Below are 23,029 nucleotides of genomic sequence, written 5' to 3'. Positions count from 1 at the left end.
AGGAGAAAGGCAGATTAAGCGATGCTTACTGAAGAGGAGTTTCCTCTGGCACTTATGCAATGTGCTGTACATTTGCCAAGCTCCCAGCTGTATGCTGTCTTAAGATCATTCCCCTTTGCTACAGGTTGATAGCTAATAGATCCTCAGAAACTGGCAAACAAATGATCTCACAGTGGGAACTATGTAATTCCTCACTGTAAAAGGCAGTTAATGAATATTTTTATCTCTGTCTATCTGTCTCTCTTCAAAAAGTAATAACTACATTTTCAAATGACAGTAGCAAACATATTCAAGAGTACAAATCATCTGTTAATCAGTCAGCTCTGGTGTTTGTCTGTCTATCAGCGTTTAAGCACCTTTAAAGTTGTAAAATACAAATCTGCAGTGATGGAAAACATGTTCAGATCTTTCACTTAAGTCAAAGTAGCAATACCACAATGTAAGACATTCCATTACAGGAAAAATCCTGAATTCAAAATGCTTTGCAGGGGTATTATTTTGATTAAATAATCAAAAGTACTCAAGTACTCAGGAATATAATTGCTCCCGTCAGTGTCATATTATTTTTAATTATATTACTTGATTGTTATTACATTAACATGTAAGCAGCATTTTAATGTCGTAGCTGGTCGAGGGGGAGCTGATTTTCACTACTTTAAATACTGTTGGGTAGTTCAAAATCAACCTAGTAATGTACAGCACTACAGCACAAACAACTTGTTTGTTTTGTATGTTGAATAAATGTAATTAAGTAAATAGTACAATATTTGCTGCTAGAGTAAAAGTCAATAACATCAAATGGAAATACCTGAGTAAAATACAAGTACTTCAAATTTGTACGCAAGTATTTGGTTGGTTACAGTCCATCAGTGCAAATCTGCATATGACTGACTTTCCCTCCTGCAGCTGTAGTTGGCCGTGTTTGACCTTTTAAACCTTTGTTAGAAAAAATGTAAACAGTATGCTTGAAAACCTGATGTGTACTGCTCCATTGTCTGCAAATTCTAAATCAGAGACTTTTTTTTAAACATTTTCCTTTTCATCACCAGCTTTAATCTCTTACTGTAATGTTAAGTCTCCCTTATCATGCTCCAACATTTCTTATCATTTCCTCTTCCTCCTTTCCTCTGTGTTCTCGGAGCAGCAGGGAGGCTTGAGGAGGAGAGTTTGCTTAGCCCCAGGATTAAGTTGCTACAGGGGATTAAATGCAATGGAGACTAAATTCTTGTTGCATAACACTGTGTGTGTATGTGTGTGCGCGTACACGCAGTGGTTAAATATGGACTCATCTCAGTGGAGCTCTGCTGATTACTTTTGTGCCTTGCACTCCTTCAGATAGCGCCGCCCTTTGAGAGTGATCTAAACTGGATGCAGACATGATTTATGTGATTTGGGTGGACTGCAAGTAAACAGTTTGCAGCACAATTTACTTGAGGTTTTGAATTTTCTTCATTATGTACTGAGACTGTGAGCAGTGTTTGACGTGATTAAAATCCAGCCAGGGGGATATTGTAGTAATCAGTCACTAAAAATAAGAATATGATACAAAAGTAACAAAACAGAAGTTTATTTAACCATATATGCAGGATATTATAGCCCCAAAAGAAGGTGTGTCCAAACTTTTGACTGGTACTGTATGTTTTAATAACATTTAGGGGTTGAAGTATTGGGACTTGTATGACTAAAAAATAGACATTATAAGTGATTACTATAAGGAAAGGACATTTTTAAACCACCAATAATTCAATTGTTATCACCTTTAATAAATTACATTTATATAATTTATCATATAAATCAGGCAAAAACTGCTAAATTATGAGCATGGACTGTTTAAACTCATATTGCTCTTTTAATTAAAGACCTTTCAGATGTATCACATCACCTTGTAATTTAGCACATCCTTTAACACAACACATGCATTTTCATCACTCTTTGTTTTTCCACCATGTCTATTTATAACATTTAATTCCACCCCCACAGATACATTAAATACATACAAAGTGACTTCCTCTTGACAAAACAGACAATACATTGGATCAGGTATAAAGTAAGTGGCTTTTAAAGAAGACTCATAATACATCAGTTAAAAGAACAGTTTGTGCAAAGTAAGAGATGAGGTCAGGATAACTAGAAAGAGCTCATTGGGAGAAAAGAACTGAGAGCAGGTTTTCTTTGATGCTCAAAAACACACGTACAGACACAATTTATTCGCTTGAAATTTGTTGTTGGCATCCTGCACACCACATTATTGCATAGACTCCTCTGTGTTACCTCCTTTATTGGCCCAAAGTCAGCGAATGCACTGCCCACATACTGTAGCTCCAGAGGGACCCATTCAGAGTTAACCCTTGAGTTGGCACGTGGCTCGCGTCTTCCACTATGCAATTAAATTGAAATCTTAACTGCCAGAATAGCTACAGTAATGCCTCCCACTGAGGGAAATAAGAGATTAGCATAGTTGGGGGAATACCTCTCCTTGAAAATGCGCCATTGGAGAGGAGATGATGGATGAGGGTGTGAGGGGGGTTTTATTAGACAATATTAGATAACAGAAGATTCTGCTTACCACGGAAATAACCATGTTTGATTTATGTTTAGCTTAATCATTTGTATCGTAGCGATTTGCCTACTGTAGGTGATGGAGTTTACTGAATCAGAAACCTGAGGTAGGTTTTGACCTTGAGTAGTGAGATAGTAAAGAGTTTGTTGTTTAGTAGGCAAAGGCCGAGGCTAGAACAACAGTGCTGCGGTGTTTGCTGGGATGGTTTTGCTGGAGGACATTCAAAATCAGATACAGAGGTTCCCAGTTAAAAACTGCAATCAGCAACCTAAAGAGTTAAATCTGTTTACAAATTGTTTGCAAATTCTCAAATATCTCTGCCAGCTTACAATAAGCTAGTTAGTGACAGTAAATGCACATTTACACCTCAATTTTATACATGTAACCATTTCCCACATGCCTTTAAAATCATGTATTGCTAAAAATTGCATACATAATGATAATAAGTAATGGTGTGTAGTCAAAAATAAGCCACAGATGTTTATGATATGAACCGCGTGCTCAGCACACACCCCATACTCATATTTATATTTGTCTTCTTGATTTAGTTTGCCTGTCATATTACATGTGGGAACTGCTACTAATTACAGAGTGAGCTTACATGTTCTCCTATGTAATATGCAGTATATCCCTGAATTTATCTACTTTTTGATCATGTGCTAAGCGAAACATGTTGCTTACATTAGTGAGACCATTAATCATAAACATTTTTGTGGACTGAATGTGCAGTTACCAACAGAAATGTGTTGCTTATTTAAATTAACTGGCATCACTTGACCTATTGTACATTCTTTTTTTTTTCCATTCGTTGCCCTACAAAGCGTACTGTATCTTCAATGGTAGAACGTCATGATTCCTGACCTGTATTGTACTTTGAATGGAACAGAGAGCTCATGCTTTGTGCATGCTTTACATGAAAGTGGAGATAATGGTGTGCGTGTAGTTACAATGAGGTAAACACAGCCAAAAATAACTGGCTGCAGTGGGGAGGTCACATGAGGTCATTAGATATTGGGAACATGCACTCAATGGGATGTTCTCTGTACCGCGTCATAGCTGGTTTATGCTTTATGCACAGCCAGGCACGTAGGAGCTGCAGATTTCTTCAAGCTTCTTACCCTAAAAATCCCCAAAACTTTGTGGCACTTCAGGCAAATTTCTGCCTAAATCCTCCTACAGAAATACAACCAAACTACTTACTGAAAGAAAGCAGTTGCAGCCTATGTTTTGGGGTGCAATTATGTAGGTTTGTCCACATAACCCATGAATAAGCATCTAGACCAGTATTGGCAGAGAAAACCTGGGCTTTCATTTCTTTTCTGCTGCTTTTTCGTGGGATTTTGACATGAACGTATTACAGAATGTGAACAAACCCTGCTTAGCCAGTCATCTGTAACAATCCCCTGTCGCTCACTGTGCCTGTTCCCTCCTGTTCCATCCAAAATGATCCACTGATGAAAGAATCCAGAAAATGACATGAATAAAAATGTGGTTGGTGCTAAACAGATACATTGTTTTTCCTGTGACTGTTTCACAACAAGGGCCACACTGTATTTCCCCAGTTGAATGATATTACTTTGAAGCAGCAGCAGTAGGAAATGTTTAGTTTGCAGTAACAGTAACTCAACACTTACACTGTATGGCATTAGAAGTGCTAACAGTAAACAGTGAGGCTGATATAGTAACAGTAATACTTGATTACATGCATGCAGTTTGAGTCCAGCAAGGATGCACTGAATGGCTATTTCTGGAAAAATGTTGACCATGAATAATATCAAAAATGGGGTCATCATAAGAATTGTAAAATAGAGAAATACCACAGTCTGCTGCTCCCATGTTTCAAGCCACATGTATCATGAACCAAACATTTAACTGGACACGCAGAACCTTGTTAGCATACTTGGGAACATCCTAAAAAATGTGTGTGGAAGGCAACTTTCTAATCGTATTAATATCAAACTCAATGGTGCAAGATGCACTATAGGCTACTCCAGTTGCAGTGCGACTCTGTTTTCCTCAAAAGCAGCACTCTGAGATCATTTGCAATGTTCTCCACAGACAAAATCCGCTATCTGCTCTCCAAGTTCAGTTAGTAGCCAGCTGACTGGGTTTACGTGAAAATACAAGTTAACGAGCGATGATGAGTAGCAAAGATAACAGGATGATTTCGCAGTTTTGTTTGCAGCCATATTCTTTCACGTTACTGATCTGTCTCATAAGCACGACATTTGTATTTTAGATGAAATAAACCATTTTCTTGTGAGAGGTTGTTTGGATTAAAGACTATAATTCTGAAACTCTCCCAACTGGCTTTTGAATACATGAATGCTGCAGGTGGAGCTGATGAATTTTTAATTAATTTTACAATCAGCTTGTCTGAGTTTACATTTCAGTCCTCTTCAGAGAATCACATAAGGCTGGATATGTTTGGGGAAAATTTCTAATCAGCGGTTTAACTTGTAAAAATGGCTTACTTGAAACAATTTACTGGAAGAATTGAAATAGTTTTGGCTTGGAGTCCGTATCAGGCATGAAACAGAATTTGTTGTGTTAGTTTGAGGGATTTAATAACTGGGCATGTGTTCTGTATAGCTGATCATTCAAAATCAATTTGTTTTTTATCCAGCTCTTTGTTCTATTGTCGGGCAATTCACTGTACACATCAAAGCTGCTCTGACTGTATCCATACTGCACTTAGGTGCCCGCTGAAATGAAACACTTTATAGCATCAGTTTGGTCCTTTTTAGAGCTTTAAGGAATTACACATCAAGTGTTTACACTAATACAGTATTTAACGTTCCAAATATTTGTCAGCCACAGAAGGTTGCCAATTAAAACATTCACACAAATTGAATCCATTGCCCCTCATTATGGTGACATTTGTGAGACAACACAGTGACATTTAGCAGCTCCCCCTTAGAGATCCAGCACCCTGTCACATTGTGAAAACTCCAGCCCACATGAAGACAGCCTGCCGTCAGTACGAGAGCCGCAGACGTACGAGTTGTTCAGGACAGTCAGAGTTTGATGACTAATTCTCCTTTCACACCCTCCATTGCCACACAGCACTCAGGGCAAATCCTTCATGAGAAAAGTTCCTGTTCTGCTCTGATGCAGATTGATAACGAGTAGTCTCTCATAATAAGACACAAGCAAAACAAGTAACCTTTACCCCGGGGCCCATTGTCAAGTTATAACGAAACATGACGAGTAAGATAATCAGCAAAAATTACAAACGGCACAGAAAGGCACAGAAAATGCTTACGGTATAGTGAAAAAATAAAACCTCAGCCACCCTTAGAATGCAACGTTTAAACCTCAAGCACTTTCAGTCCTGTATACCAGCTGTCAAAAGGGAATACAAGTTCACCTGGAGACTGTGACAGCGCCTTGATAGTTGCATTATATCGTAGAACCGCTTCTCTCCAGCTCCTAACAGGACATGACTCCACCTTGATCCCCGTGAGAATGCTCTCGCTTCTATTTTGAGTCGCTCTGCTTGACTGCGCTGCCAGTCAGTTTGAGAACGGAGCAGGCTTTCTCTCTCTCTCTCTCTTTTTTGTTTTTTTTTTGTTTTTTGCTGCTGCAGGTCATTCATTTCAATCTATGATTAGTTTGCTGTGAACACATTATCCAAAGAGAATGTTCCAATTCACTTTGGCTGAGGCTTCCTAAATGTCATTTTAAACATATTCCTAAGATCTCATTAGATGAGGGAACCCAATAATCTTGGTTCCTTGATACAGTATAACTTGCAGCTAAAAATAACCTGCATTGACTCAAACGCTTCTTTTCTCTCTCTGTGTCTCTGTTACAGCATCCTGTTTGCAGACATAGTAGGTTTCACCAGCCTGGCCTCCCAGTGTACAGCCCAGGAACTGGTTAAACTGCTTAACGAGCTGTTTGGAAAGTTTGATGAGCTTGCCACGGTGAGTCTGTTTCCCTCCCCTGAGCACATATCCCTCAATTACAGTCACTGATGGCAAAAAGGCTGCTCTTTTTCTGTGTGTGTGTACACTTTAGCCAAACTTTAACACAGCAAGGATGTGTGTATGTGTATGTGTGTACTGCTTTGGCCACAGGCTGCTGGCACATGCCACTATTGTACCAGCTTAGCATGATGTCACAGTGAATACTGGAAGCCCATATGATGGTTAATATGATTATCCAGTGCTTCATTTGAGGAAGAGTTGACAGACCTCTTTAATCTCGGCCAGATTTATCGAGAGCTAAACCTCGCCTCCACTCCGGTTGTGTGAATGAACTAAATGAAGGAGCTGTTGAGTTGTACTTGTACCCAATCTCTCTTGGTTCGCATGTGGAAAAGATTTCAGCTCTCCCATCTGTCAATATTTCACTCTTTGTGATTTCAGTGCTCAAAATCCGCTCAACTTTTAATGTGAATTTGACCGCTGTGTTTAATCTAGTCACTCTCAAATGTGCGCTGATATTACAAAATCTTTTAATCAAAATACTATATATGCCTTGACATGGCTTAAAGGATAGGTTCGCAATTTTTCAAGTCTGTCTTAAAACAGCAGTCTGGTGCCCATATGAATATTGAAACAGGTTTTTCTTGCTGTAATCATTCCTTCTGTTCATACTGGCCATTGAAAGAACCCTTCCTAATGTGCTTCCAATGTGATGTGATGGGGGACAAAATCGGCAGCCCTCCTTCTGTGAGATAATGCATTCTAAGGTGAAGCTAAAATGGAGCTCTAGCTGTCTGCATTAGACATAATAAGTGGGTATCTTCCAAACAGTCGTTTTATTATAAAATTTTGTCTTTTAGTTTCTCCGAATAATGTTTCCTGATGGAGCAGCGTTGAAGGGATAATAACAAAAAGAGGGAATTTTATGCTAAAAATACTGTCACTTGGGACGATAGTTTGGCTTAGATTTGTCTAATCCAAACTTTGGAATACATTTTTGCACAGAATGAGGACTGTGGATTTTATCCCCCATCACTTACATTGGAAGTCCATTAGGAGAGGATCTTGTCACAAGAAGTATGAACAGGAGTATCGATTACAACAAACATTGTTTCAATGTAGATATGGGCATGTGACTATTGTTTTAAAGGGGACATATGCTTTTTGTGATTTTCTGTTATTTTTATACTGTTATGATAAATGTCTATGTTTAACATGGTCAAAGTTCCAAACCTTGAGGTTAACATACAGTAACAGTCAAAAGTTTGGACACATCTTCCCATTTACTTGAATGAGAAAGTGTGTCCAAACTTTTGACTGATACTGTATGTAAAAATGCTTCCTAAAAATCAAAAGCTCAGGCTTCAGCCTGCTCTGAATGTTTTATTTGCAATGTTACTTCTACTTCCTCCTTGTGATGATGTCAGATTGTTCGTGTGTGCCCACAAACAGGCGTCCATTCCGTAGCCTTTGTCGCTAAGGTTGTTGCTAATGTTTTTCCGTGGGTTCATGTTGTCCACTCACATATTTCAGATTGAATTTTGGCTCAAACATGTACGATGTATTTGAGAAGTTGACATTTTGAGTAAAGAGCAAGAAAAAAAATGAAATCATTCTACTATTGTTTGTTAACGTAGCCTCCAGAAACACTGCCGAGGAGCAGTTTCCGGAAGCCGGCCAATCGGAAAAGAGTGGGCTACTCAGGGAAGGGGGCTGAAAGAGATAGGAGCTAAGACGGCCTGTTTCAGACTGCAACTGAACTGAAGGGCTGCATAAAGAGCCAGTATAAGATAGATTAGGAGATTTTTTAACTGTAAATCATGCAAAGATATACCAGTAGAGCCCCAGAATATAAATATAAACCTGAAAATGTGCATAACACATCTCTCTTAAGACAGACTTGAAAAACACGGAACCTATCCCATAAATTAGGTTAATTAGAATCAATACACCTCCAAAAAAGTATTATCTTGCTCCTCCTCCTCCAGTTTGAGTTTGGCTTACACATACAGTATTTTTGTTTGGTGAGAAGATTGAGCCCCTGAGCCCCTGAAGATCGCCCTTCCACAAACTTATCTACATATAATCTGGCCTCTATTACTTACACCAGGCACATGCCCTTGTCAAATCCATTAATCCACAGGATTACATCTAAACCTTTTTTGCTTTCATAGAAGGTTTTTCTTGGTCGTGTTGAGAGCTCTATTTTTAACTTGTTTGTTTACATGCATAAAATAGAAATTACTTGAGTGCCTCTCATTTGACTTGTTGTTGTCAAATAATTGTCATTGCCTTCTCAGTTAATCTTGGATCGGTTGCTTTACCTGGCTCTTGCTGTTTTGTATTCCAGCTGGAGTCTCTCTTTACCTTGCAGATAGTTGCATTTTACCCTGAGGTGCTATTAGCCAAAACAAGATGATTCCATGCATTACAACACACATACACACACACAGATTCATTCATAAGTCAGGTCATGCCAACAAGTTGATGCACTTTAAGTTTTTTTTCCTTCATTTCAAAGATGCTGAATTTTAGCTTCAATTATTGAATGATTGATACATTTTCACTTTCATCTCCCAAAGTTATTTTGTTAGAAGTAATGCTATCTTGAGCTACGTCAGTTTTTGTGCTGTTGTGATTTGAGCTGTCTCATTCTTTTAGTTCAACTGCAAAGATTGGTCTGATCTCCAATTGGCTGCTCGGTGTTACGCTGAAAGGCTGTCCTCAGTCATGAAACTTGTCATCAAATGTTTTAGCCTTGCCCTGACCCAAAGCCCCACTCATTCTGATCCACTTTGGCAGGAAGTGGCAGTGCCAGTGACTCATAGCCGCTGTCACTGTGGCCACGCAGACTCTTCTCATTCCATACGAAGAGCGGGCGATGCCACATGGCCACTGGGCATCATCACATAATACCATTCCAGCACCATCCCCACACCACCTGTCCACTCTTTGGACTAGTCAAGCTTGCATGGGAAGTGGGCCAGGAACGCAGTGTTCTCCTAAAGTGCTTTTTATGTAGTAAAACTCCTCTCAAAACTCTCCTCTCCTCTCCTCTCCTCTCCTCTCCTCTCCTCTCCTCTCCTCTCCTCTCCTCTCCTCTCCTCTCCTCTCCTCTGCTCTCCTCTCCTCTCCTCCTTCTCTTTCTCCTGAAGCCATCTGGCTCAGTGTTCAGTGTAAATGAAGATAAGGCAGCAAACATGACCCCAGGTTTATCACAAACCTTCCACTCTCGTCTTACTGCATTCTCATCCCCTGTTAACCTCCAATAGCTAACAAACTTATACCAGTTTCCAAATTTAACACAAGCTCCCAACAAAATCTTGAATGAACATATATGTGTTTGAGCTTTTAGAACCACTAATAATTGTTTTTTGCATAACGCCTGTGGCTTGGGGGTCAGGTTTTTTTTTCAAATGTAATTTAGTAAAGCAGTATCAATTATAACACTTTTTAATCATTATCATTAATCATTAATCATTTTTTGGCCAACTGGGGGCAGCAGAACAAGTTGAAAACATAGCACTGGCTTATTATCACCTTATGGAATTGATATGGCAGACACTGATGCAGCAGACACAGAACAACATTAGCATTCAATTGGAGTCTTGTTTCTGGCCACCTGGCAAATGTAAGTCCAATATTCACTCAGGAGAGTGAATATTCCACACTTTTCACATTACACATAGCCATTTGATGCATTGTTAATATAAAATTATCAATTAGTGCAGCTGTAAGAACTCCTCTCTCTGTCAGTGCCAATAGTCTGCGTCCTGTGTGTGTGTTGCAGGTAGACAGAAGCACACATGCCTAGAGGGAAACAGAGTGTAGCCAATGTGTTGGATTAGTCTGGCAAACTAACATTTAGTAAGGAATGAAGTAAAGCAAAAAGCCTTGAGTCTAGCAGTAGGTTTGGATTTTAAATTTGGCAGCACCAGGTTCAGAAAGGCTCAGCCTGAAAGATTCATGCTAGGGCTGCATTTGAGTCTCAGTTTTAGCCCCATGCAGAAGTCTACTCTTGGGGTATTGATCAAATATGCACCCTGATTAACCTTTGCGTCAACACCACCTACTACAAGCACAAGAATGGCTCCTACCAACAAAGCCAATAATTAACTGCTGCCTCCCAGCATTACCAACATCTGTGTAGAGGGAGAGGAAAAGACACACACCTAGCACCTGTTTGTGTTTTTAGGAGTGTGAGCGTTCACCGTGGACAGCAGCATTAAATTTACATCAGAAGACATAAAAAAAGCAAAAGTCTTGCCTTCTTAGATGTTGGAAGCTTGAAAATCGAAGTTTATAGGAAACCCACTCACACCAATCAGTATTTGCTGTTTGATTCCCACCACCCACAAGAACACAAGCTAGTAATTATAATTATAATTGGTAATTATAACTCTTCACCACCAGGCCGAGAACCTGCCGACTACCACTGAGAGTGAAGACAAGATGTGCAAACATCTCACTACCCAAACTTTGCCTTATCTGAAACAGTGAAAATGTAACATCAGACTGACATAATCATCCCATACATAGCTGAAGTGTCAGAGAGAGACAGCAGGATTGTTAAATAGAGACCTCACCGCTTTGTACAATACAATAAAATGAAAACTCCAATTTTTGTAGTTAAACTATACTTTTTTGCTTTATCAAAAAAATGTAACAGTAAAGATTTATATATAGTTCACATGATACTTGAAAGTTGTGAGAGATGGAGATTTATTTCAAACACGATGATAGCAAGAGTGTAAATTGACACACCAACTGGTCTTCTTCAGGCCCCCTCACTCTATAAACACTTCCTCTCCCTGGCTGAGTCTCCAACAGTCTGTCCGGCACCCAAAACAACAGTTTCTGTTGCAAGAGGGACTCTGTGATTAATTTATGGTTGTTGTGATGCTATATAACATTAATAGCCCTGGAATGAATGTGCTTTTGTGTCTGTATGCGTGTGCATGTGTGTGTATATGTGTGTGTGTGTGTGTGTGTGTCTTTGCCGTTTCCATGGCAGAGTTTCACACAGCTTTTCATTCTAGTCTCTCTTTTCTCTCCTCTCGCAACACCTCCCTGCATCACAGCTTTCAGACTCCTCCGCTCCTTGTTTCTCAGCTTTTGATTGACATGCAGCAGCCTACTTCCCTCAACTGTGTCTTTTATGCCCCGTGGTTCTCTGCGCTCTCTTCCTCTCTCATGTTTCCATTTTTAGGATGGCTCAATGATATATCTGTCTACCATTTCTTACTTTCTCAGAGTCAGAGTTCCCTTTTCATTCACACATATATGGCTGTGGAGACTTACAGAATAACCTATGTCATGTGTAAAGTGCATACATGCATAGTGAAATGTATTTCCATACTTGTTTCCCTGAGTCAACTCTTTTTTTTTTCACTTTATTTTCATCATTTTTAAGACAGTAACAAAAGGTCCACTTCTGATGTTCAGTTTTCAAGACTATTATCCCCTGATTAAACATTATAAGTACTTAATTCACTGGAAGAACTGACAAAACAAACTAATCTACTCATGAGGAAGCTGAGATTGTATTATCTGTAGGAAAACTAGTAAAGATTCACTTTGTTTGGGAGCAAAAAATGAAGTAGAATTATAACATTTACAACCTGAAGGAAGTTCAGTTGTGATCGTTTGTACATCTGCAAGTTTATATAATACAAAATCCTATGCCAAGAAAAATATAACACGAAACAAATTACGCTGATTAGGATGCTAACAATTTTTTAAAATTATTTTTAATTAAGCACAAAGTCTGTCCACTGCCCACACTGTGACAGCTGCGTGCCAGACATTAAAGTCTGGGTGTAAACACAACTCAAATAACCCTGTTTGGGTTTGTCTCATGAGCAGGTGCAAGGATCACTGTCAAGTCTTACAGTTTTCCCTCAGATGCCTGTGTGCTAGAAACTGTGGACTGAAGCTAAGCCTAAACCAAACAAGCCAGCTTGGGTGTTTGATGGAGGAGTCGGAAAAAAGACATTTTTCTGTTGCTAGAAAAAGAACTAAATTAATGATTTTTTTTTTTTTAACCAGTAAGTTAAGTTAAATGTTTTTCCCAATATCTTTGAAAACCTGGCAGGCAAAGAAACAGGTCTATATTTTGAAACTAGAGCTTATATACGTCCAGTTTGATTTAAAAAAAAAAAAAAATAGCATGTACTTTTGTACTTTGAAATGTACTTTTTCAAGAAATATTCCTGAAAGGTTCCAAAGTATCAGTCAGAGGTTTAACTACACTCTCAGTGATATCTTTCATAAACACATATTGATTCCATTGCAGTCTGTAGACCTTAAAACCCTTAGGCCATACATAACTAGCTCCCTTAAATTCATCAATACCTTCTTTATTTGTTGATTCAGTGATACTTTGCAAATAAATATCATCACTTTTTTAATCATTTATACTTGTATTCTCATTTTTGACTAAATAGAGTATGTGGTTCCTGTTACTGAAACCTATAATAACCTGTAGCGTATTAGTTTTGTCGGCATGTCCAAGCTTTGCTTAGCAGTTAACACATGTTGTATTTTCATTTTGTATGTCTTTAAATGGATGTCCCTGGCTAAGAACATTCACAGTTAAGAGTTACTTTGTAATAGTTTTCAGTAATGCAACAACAAAAAAAAAGAAAAAAAGATGAAGAATAAAATCACCTTTTCATCATCTAATAAACTGTCAGAAATATTTAGTCATTTAATTTTAATGTAATGTAATAACAAATGACATTATCTCCTTATTAGCACATTTCTCACCTGGTGCGTCGGTTTGATTCAATCCCAGTGATATTATCTATATAATTAGATTAAGCTGTCACACATTATATTTACCATTTACTTTATTCTATAACATTATGGATATTTTGAGCTTGTCATGTCTGAATTTCAGTCATTTGCTGATTATGATATTCTCTTATCAAGATTCAGTTTGCAGTGTTTCTCACACATGTAGGCTTCTGGGGCAGCACTCCCAAATATGTCAACAGGCCACCCAAGTATATTTTAATCATTCAAAAAAATATAATATTTAAAGAAAACAACACCAGTTATTCATCTGTTCCAAGAAAACAAGACTCCTTGTTTCCAGTTTCTATCAAATGTTAAAAAAAAACAACCTGTATTAATAAAATATTCTTGGTACAATGAACATTCATTATTTAACGTATCCATCGTATCTGTTAATAGGTTTACTTCACAGATCTCCAGCACCGGCTTGCTTCAACCCACCAGGCTGGGGTGGATGGAGGAAGTGTTGACATATTATTAATTTCTTGTTGCACATAAATGATTGTACATTAAGTCAAATCAATAAAAGAGCTGGTGACAAAAAGAAAATATTTAGTCACTGCCTGAATGCAGGCAGAGATGAAGAGAGGCCAGGGCTGTGGAGGAAGTGTTGAGAGAACATTTGCAGCACTCTTAAAGATTTTGCCCAACACAGGGCTCTTGCAATGAATAACTGTCTGCCAACATCGATGAAATGTTGACATGAAATACTTCCACATGCCCAGGTAGAGTAGAAAATGGCTAGTTTTTGTCGATTTACGTAATGGCCTGATATAAAATGCACAAAGTAGTTTGATTATTTCTGATTAGATTTAGGAAAAGTATTCATCAGCCAGGTACTAGTGAAGTTTCACCTTCTTACAGCACAAACACACCTTCTATCTTGTGTTCTTTCAACCCCCCCAAAGTTACAGGAGCCCTAATCTTCAACCCCATGTACACAGCACTGATCTTTGTCTTTGTAGTGTGTACTGATTTGTGTTCGGGGACTTGTAGGAAATGAACTGCTGCTACTCTCAGCTGGCTCATCTTTTCCTTCATAATCATTCACTGAATGTTCCCGTTCCCTGTTATTTGTCTCTGTGTCTCATCCTTTGTGTATGTGTGTCTCTCTCTCTTTGTCTGGGTGCGCTGAAGGGTTTGCTAATTTGCATCAGTGCAAGCATGTGGATACACTGTATCTAAGGCGCCTGGTAATACAACTACAGCACACCTGTGAAAGTGTTGTGAGTTTTCATTGTCACCTCACTAAAGGTACAACATTGATGATCAAAAAAAGTCTTCATTTGTACTTAGAAAATGTGACAAGGTGTTAACATGTAACATTCCCTATACAATACATTGCACCCATCTTTCTTCTATGCTGATGACCACCCAGATTGCCCACAGTGCTTCAGTCACATGACAGTGGTAATCCTGCTTGGGTCTGAATCAGCTCCTAAGCCCGCAGTGCAGATTAGCACAGGAAAAGTACAGAGTAGGAGACTCTTTAAGTACCAGGGCCTTCCCTGCTTCCTGCAACTGCAGCCGTGCCTCATTGTAGCGCCATCTGCTACTGATCCACTATGACCTGAGTTACCCCAAAGACACCTCATGGCTCAGTTACAACAGAAAGTAACTTTTTATTGTTAAAAAATTAGATAGATGTAGAGAGTATAGCACTGAAAGTACCATCACAAAGTGCATAATATAGTAAGAACATTTCCATTTCAAAAACAGTTTTACAAGTAAATAGAATAAGATTCAACCAAATTTTTATTTAAAGAAAATAGCATTTTCCTGTGTGACTTATGTGATTGACACCTTGCTATGACATCCACCCTAAGGTGTCAAGTATCCAGAGTGTGGTTAAGTAATCATAATAATAACTTTATTTATATAGCACTTTTAAAAACAGTTATAAAGTGCTTTATAATAAAAACAGAACACATTTAAAATGCAAAAACAAACTGAAGGCAATCAAAACTAAGCACATTATAAAAACACACATAGATAAAATAAACTAAAATGCCATAAAATATAATGAAATCAGCAAAAAGCAATTTGAAACAAGTGGGTTTTTAACAGTGATTTAAAAGACAATACAGAGTTTGCAGCCCTCATCTCCTCAGGCAGGTTTTTCCAAAGTCTAGGAGCCCTGACTGCAAAGGCTCTGTTACCTTTGTGTATCAATCTGGACCTTGGAACAACAAGAAACAATGCCTCTGATGATCTCAGGGAGCAGGAAGGGGCATATAGCAATAACAGATCTGATAGATAATTTGGGGCAAGGCCTCTCTGGGTTTTGTAAGTAATCAGTAAAATCTTAAAATCTATTCTAAAAGCAACACGTAGCCAGTGAAGGGAAGCCAGGTTTGGTGAAATGTGATCATGTTTCCTAGACCGAGTTAAAATCCTGGCAGCAGAGTTTTGGATGAGCTGGAGGCAGGAGAGGGATTTTTTGCTGATGCCAGAGAACAGGGAATTACAATAGTCCAATCGACTGGTTATGAAAGCGTAAACGACAGTTACCAGATTTTTTGGCAGAAAGAAATGGTCTAATCCTTGAAATGTTTCTGAGAAAAACAGGATTGAACCATTGAATTAACATGTTAATGTTAAGTAACTGTTAAAAAGCTCAAAGCTCAAAATAATCTCTCTGTGTTTTTAAGTGTTTAATAAAAGAAAACAAAACAATGATAACGTTGAGGCCACGGATGTTGATTTTAGCACTAAGCTCATTCACTAACCATAGTTTTTAATTTCTTAGTATTCTAAGAGAGATAAAATAACACTTTTTGATCCCCAGGAAGAACATTTAGCACAAGAAACAGACCAGAATGGTAGATAGAAACAGGGTGTGGAGAAGTAGAAAAAATATACTGGATACAACTAACAATATGTCAAAGTAAAGAAGAAAGGAGAAATAAAAAAATATGAACCCCAAGAGCCATAGGCATAAATGTCCATTTATGCAGTTTTCCCATATTCTAAAGTGACACATCCAATCTATTTGAAAGATACATTTTTATTAATATTTAATCATAATAGCAGTAGAAATCATTAGGTAAAAATAATCGAAATGTAATATAAAATATTACACAAACCACAATACTGATGTGTAACATAATCATATGTTATACAACTTTTAATCCCTTGAGATCAGTATTTGCAAGATCAAATGTGCATTCAATATTCAGGCAAATATTTCAGCAGAAAATGTTTTTCTAATGGAGAAACTACACAGAGCTGCTCAACAGTCTACAATGAACTTCTCTCTGTTACCTTATTTCACTGCCGCTGAGTGCTCTCTCCCTTGCACCTTTGTGTCCAACAATATATTTTACATGAACAGCAACTGTGCCTCCGTGGCACTGAGCACTCACAGAGCATGAACACAGCATGTGAAATTAGACAAAGAAAATAGTTGCTACAAATAAGCCCTCACTAGCTCTCTTTTCTGAAACTCACATGGCTCGCATGTTAAAAACAGAGCGTCCGTCTTGTCTTGTGCCCACCGATGTGCATAATTATGAGTCTTTGTGCTCCTCACATGCATGGCCAGCGATCCCATTACCTCCATGGAAACAATAAGGGGTTATGAGAAGGCGTCCACGGTAACCTCGGTGTCCCTGGTAAAATGAATGTCTGTTGCTCATATCCTCTAATAATGGGTTGTATTTGTAAGCCGCCTTTTCATGCCACATAGTTATTGTCCCTATAGAGTGAGAGAGTGACTCACCTTATTCCCTAAAGTGAGACTCATCTGTTGTTTTAGCGCTGCATTGTGGGAACCATTTCAGTATTGGTGTAAGTTCAAAGTCTCAAGAGTTTGCATGGAATAATGAACATGCAATACAAATATCAGTCCAAGAGAAGATTTATAGCATTGTCATGTATGTGTTATGGTGTGTGTCTTATCTGAGTCATCTATCTTATTGTAATCTTTTGTGTGTGTGTGTGTGTGTGTGTGTGTTTGTTCTGGGAAAATATTGACTGCCTCTATCTCTCTGATTGTTTAGGTGTATTTATTTATTCATTTATTTCTGTGAAATGTGTTTATTTGCTTCCTTGCCAGGAGTTAAATAAGAATACTACCATAATCTGTATCACTTTTATATGTGTATGCCAAATATGAAACTACAAACAGCAACTTTCTAGCCCTCCTGGCTGTGTTCATGTGTCATAGCAGCTTGTCTGTTCACAATGAAACTGGGGAGGGAAACAAAGGATCAGCCTCATTCATCAGATTTGATGAAGACACCACTGGTCCACTTTCGACAACTTAGATAGATTAAAAATCTTTTCACTGTATTGAAATATTCTACATTGATTATCCTGATAGACATATGATTACTAGAGGTCAAAATGTACACTGTGCCCTTCACTGATTCCAGAAACCTGACAATGATATTCAGCTATCCTTATAAAATACCTAAACCTAATGAGAGACCTATAATAAATTATAAAATTTTAAAATGCTGATGGATGACATATTTTGACATATTATATGATAAAGGCCATAACTCCTGGACGATGAACTGAATTGACCCAGGAACTTGCAGCAATAGATAACTTGAAACTACACCTACACATTACACTGTTGGATATCAATCAGTGTAATCAGTGTCATGGATAAACTATAATTAAATTAAACTGGTCTCCAATTTGGTGTGACTTTAATTAAATTGGAAGAATGTTGCGTTTTAGCACTTTGTTGTGGTGGTTAAACACTGACTGACCTTACCATGATCATAAAGGTTGGTTTTTAATACTTTGAAAGACGCAGACAGCTGCTGTAGCACCAGTTTGTATTTGATGAAATGTAATGGTAAATATGCATTTTCTGGCTTATATTGGGTTATCCTCACTGGCAGATGACACTAAATCACTTTTTTCTTTCTGCACTGTCTTTTTGATTGACAGGAGAACCACTGTCGCAGGATTAAGATCCTGGGGGATTGTTACTACTGTGTGTCTGGACTGACCCAACCTAAGACTGACCACGCCCACTGCTGTGTAGAGATGGGTCTAGATATGATTGACACCATAACGTGAGTGGTCAGATTACCAGGATGTTTTACAAGTGTGGTCAATAGAATCACACTATTGCTTTAGTAAGTGAACTGATTTACATTTACAGTATACTGTTTATAGGAATCCATTTATCCATCCCATAATGTGCTTTCAAACACTATAGAAGCCAATAAAATCTCTAACCTTCATTTTATTTTAAGCACACTGTTTAAATGAGTCCATGATGAGAGATTAGCCAGATTAGCAGCCTGATTAGCCATGTGTGCTGCGAGTGCATTCTAACACTGAACATTGTGAGAGAGCAGAACTACAGTTGGTGGCGAGAAAAGGCTTCAATGTCGATAGAAAATAAGCTCCATTATTGAGCTTGAAAGTGCTTGTTCTCCTTGCATATCCTCCACAGTTTGAAAGAGGACAAAAGGACCATCAGAAAGTAAGAGACTGAGATGCAGCGATAGATTAAATCGGATGTGTTCATGACTTGACTACAAGTCTGTTGATTAAGATGAACTTTTTCTCAACACTGAATAAATAAAAGTGCTCAACTTGCAGTCTTTTTTTGTTCTGTCTCTTTTGGTATGTTATTAAGCATTTTGTGGACAGTGTTTGTTCCCTGTCCACCTCTTCACCGATTTCTATCTACAAACAATGCCTGTAGTTACAGATTTGATATAGTTCTGAATTTAAGATGTGCTGTTCACCTGTATCTGACCTGAATCATTACACATAAGGATTGATTTTAATAGAAAATATGAAGTTATGTTATAACAGCAGCACTGTTTATAGTAACACTAATGATTTTCCTTAAGATTTGTACATAAAAATATAAAGATAAAAGAGCTGATTTTAGGAGTATGGGCTTATGTAACATATAAAGTTGGATCACTGAGTGTTTGAGGACAAATATTCCTTCATCAACTTACGAAAGAGAACATTTTCTCACACATTTACTTATTTATTTGTCTGTGAGTATAGTTTGATAAATAAATGATTCAAGTCTTGTTTAGTAACTGTATAGTGCTCATGTACAATAATACATTGTGACTGCTAATGTAAAAGTACGTTCTAATTTTTTTCTGTAACTTCTGTGTTGCCTTTCTTTGCCCTGCCCAATTATAGATATACAGTAGATTTAGACATAGATGTAGATATAGATATACATATATTCATATGACCTTAGGACCTCTCACCTTAATTCAATGTGTTCTGCCCCTGCAGGTCAGTAGCAGAGGCCACAGAAGTCAACCTAAACATGCGCGTGGGCTTGCATACAGGTCGGGTGCTGTGTGGAGTGCTGGGCCTCAGGAAATGGCAATATGATGTGTGGTCAAATGATGTGACCCTGGCCAATGTGATGGAGGCTGGAGGACTACCTGGGTCAGTACTGGACATTATGAATACCAGCTTCAACAACTATGGACAACCAATATTTCTGGAATATTTCAGAATATTGTATTTTTTTAATCAAGAGTCTCTCTTAATAGGGCTTTTAAGATACTGGTAATTGTTTTAAGTAGAATCAGGAAACAAGGCAGTGGGAAAAGTGCACTCAACCACACAGCTGAATTTTCACCTATTTTTAAAAAAAATACTATACCTGAGCCAAATGAGCTTCTTGCAACATTTTACAAAGAATAACTGATAAATCAGACATCAGTTTTGTCATCCTCTCGTTGTTGTTTGTAAAATCCCTTCAGGAGCAGGAGTTCAAATCTGATTTTGACAGTCTCCTGTAATGCTTGACTCTTGCACAGTTGACCCGCTTAGAACTACTTTTTGCATGTGCCAAATGCACCTAATGGCTGCAGCTGTAAGTGGTGGTAATGAGACCTGCTGTGTTGTGTGTTTTCTTTTCCCCATCTGGCCCTGTACTCCACAGAAAAGTCCACATCACCAGATCTACGCTGGAGTGCCTAAATGGAGACTATGAGGTGGAGCCTGGAAACGGACACGAAAGGAACACCTTCCTCCAAAAACATGAAATTGAAACTTTCTTTATAGTGCCATCTCACCGACGGAAGGTACTGTGTTTTAATGCCGTGCTGACGAACTTACATTCAATACAATGTGTGAGGAAAATGATTCAGATGACAGCATCAGTTATATCTTCAGATAACAATCCCTATTAAACCTTGTCCTTCGGTGAACCTTTTAATACGTAGAAAGTGTACTGTACACATTAGCGAAGCTTCTACAGGTCATATGTTAATCCATATTAATGGACCTACGTGGTAAGTCAGACTAGCCTAGATTGAAAAAGCAGGCTTATCTTGACCAGACTTTACCTCTGTGCCAAGATCTATAGTAAGAACCATCCCTCAAGTAGAAATATAAAGCATTCAGCATCCTATAATGGAGCTCTCACACACATTTGTTGTTGAGATGATCGCACTTCCAGCCTGTAATGGATTGGACTGGGGCTATAAAGAGAGAGAGAAAAAACAGCCTGTGGCACCTATCATCTCAAATCTGCACAGTCCGCCAAACATACAGATATGTGTGTGGCGGTGTAAACACGCACATCTACAACAGATGTGCCACAAGCAGCTGGAGAGGGAATTTCAGTCTTGTTTCTGTACAGGCCTCCTCTCCTCTCCTCTCCTCTCCTCTCCTCTCTTCTCCTCTCCTCACCCTTCTCCCTTCTCCTATCATCATTATTTCTTGCAGCAGGTTTCATGTTATGCAAGATAAGACTTGCACATAGGTTACATGGGTCCTCATGTGAACCTGTAACATCCCAGTTGCGTGTATTTTTCTTTGATATGCGAGAGACTTTGCTAATCCTCTTAATAGAGCTGATGGTTAGACTTCATCAAAGACACGGCTCAGAAAAAGATGTGCCCTGACTAAGCTGTGTTGGATAGGCTGCAACTCACTCTGCTATATAGTGCCTTTAATTACTCCTGCTTAGGGACACACAACTAACTTTGTGTGTTGAACAACAACGTATTTATTACTATTGACACATTTTATACTCTTGATCTTTATCCCTTTTTCTAAAATAGCTTCATGAAAGAGAAACGAGGGCAGTTCCTAAAGTCCAAAACCTACACCTAAGGGATTGACTGACCTACCTTATTTTAACTACTTTCTAGTGAAATTCCTGAGCCTGATAAAAATGATGTGTGTGTGTGTGTGAGCATGTGGTGCATTCTGTCCAGTACCTCTGCATGAATTACAGACCCTTACATAAGATGTATATTACTGTGTGTGGGGTATCATGACTTAATCCTTGTTCCCATTTCTTATCTGGTGACAGATATTCCCAGGATTGATTCTCTCGGATATAAAGCCCGCCAAAAAGATGAAGTTCAAAACTGTGTGCTACTTACTAGTGCAGCTTATGCACTGCAGGAAGATGTTCAAGGCTGAGATTCCCTTCTCCAATGTCATGAACTGCGAGGATGGTGATAAGGTATAAATTCTAAGTGTCTGTGTTCATGTTTCTGTGTTTGTTCGTGCTGTGATATGCAGTACAGTCTGTGAGTCTAGAACTCCCTCATTTGTGAAAATATTTGGTGAACCCCTGTTTGAATTACCTGGATTCCTCCATTATATCCCTCCTAAAATGTGGCCAGATCTCTTCTTTTAAGTCATAATATGAATCATTATTGTCTTTATTCTAGACATTGTATAAGAATTAACTGAATAGTTTGGAACCAAAATATGAATATTTAGTGGTGGAATCTTCTTTAGAAATAATATCTTTCAGGCAAATGTTTCCTGTAGAGCTGCACAGCCATTAAGAGGCCTTTTGGAAACATTTTTCTTTATGTTAAACATTTTTATGTCATTTATATTCTGTGGTTTTCTTGCAAGAAAGCCACACTTCAGGTCATGCTTCAACATTTAAATGAGCTAAACATCAGAGCAGAGTTATAGAACATCCAAGGGGTCTCTGGCAAACATTAGAGGAGCAACCATGTGTGTTTTCTCCCTGGTTCAGTGGGTTTTTTAATGTGAACTCATGGACATATTGTAGATATTAACATGTGCAAGAGATGCTCTCGTATGTATAGATGTTACTTTCATGTTCTTTGTCACCTCATTGGACATTGTACATTGTTCTCTTGTGGTAGACAGTCTAAAGTCTTATAGTGTTGTTTGATGATATGCAAGAGGTCCTCCTTTAATTATACTCATTTAAACATGATTTTGATCTGGGTGTGTTTCCGTTCTACAGATCTTTGTTGTAGACTCTAAATTGTATCATTGTTGTGTTTTTAGAGAACAAGCGATATCCACCCACACCATATGTTATCATGTGCCATTCATAAGCAGTATACTATCCTAAAGGTTCACAGTACTTTCCTCTGCCTGCACTGAATGCCTAAACATTTTTTGTGTGTTATGTTGTAGGTAAATTTTGTTTGTATAAATTTTGTTTTATAACTCAGCTGAAGACCAAAACACAGTTTAGGAGAAAATAATTCAGGATTCCAGGTAATTCAAAAGGCTTCACAAACTTGTTCTTGCAACTGTACATCAGAGTCAGTAAAAAAAAATATATCATAAGGCAATACGAGAGGGAGTGATGGTGAGATGTGAGTGCACAATCCCGTCAGCTATAATGACCTCAGCATGCTGCTCCTGCCAGAGACCAACATACCAATTTACCCCCATATACTGACAGTAACACCGGCAGTCTGGCTAAATATCAAAGAATATATTTGACCTTGTGTGCCTAGAAAGAAATCCTGTAGTCTGGCAGCTGTAAAATTTT

The 23,029-nt window shown here is 38.3% G+C and overlaps 1 protein-coding gene across 2 annotated transcripts in view; it reads left to right on the top strand.

Moving 5' to 3' along the window:
• Positions 1-23,029, top strand: part of LOC122994164 (adenylate cyclase type 1-like) — a 38,134-nt gene that overhangs the window by 5,510 nt on the left and 9,595 nt on the right. For both annotated transcript variants that reach the window (XM_044368714.1, XM_044368713.1), the window contains exons 4-8: positions 6,378-6,489; positions 18,196-18,323; positions 19,525-19,683; positions 20,186-20,327; positions 21,566-21,721. In XM_044368714.1, the coding sequence (XP_044224649.1) occupies positions 6,378-6,489; positions 18,196-18,323; positions 19,525-19,683; positions 20,186-20,327; positions 21,566-21,721 (697 nt within the window). The remainder of the gene's footprint in view (positions 1-6,377; positions 6,490-18,195; positions 18,324-19,524; positions 19,684-20,185; positions 20,328-21,565; positions 21,722-23,029) is intronic.

This window comes from Thunnus albacares, chromosome 12, assembly GCF_914725855.1.
Source record: "Thunnus albacares chromosome 12, fThuAlb1.1, whole genome shotgun sequence".
Classification (NCBI taxonomy): Eukaryota; Metazoa; Chordata; class Actinopteri; order Scombriformes; family Scombridae; genus Thunnus; species Thunnus albacares.
The sequence above is the reverse complement of the archived record's forward strand: the minus strand, read 5'-3'. Positions and strand labels throughout refer to the sequence as shown.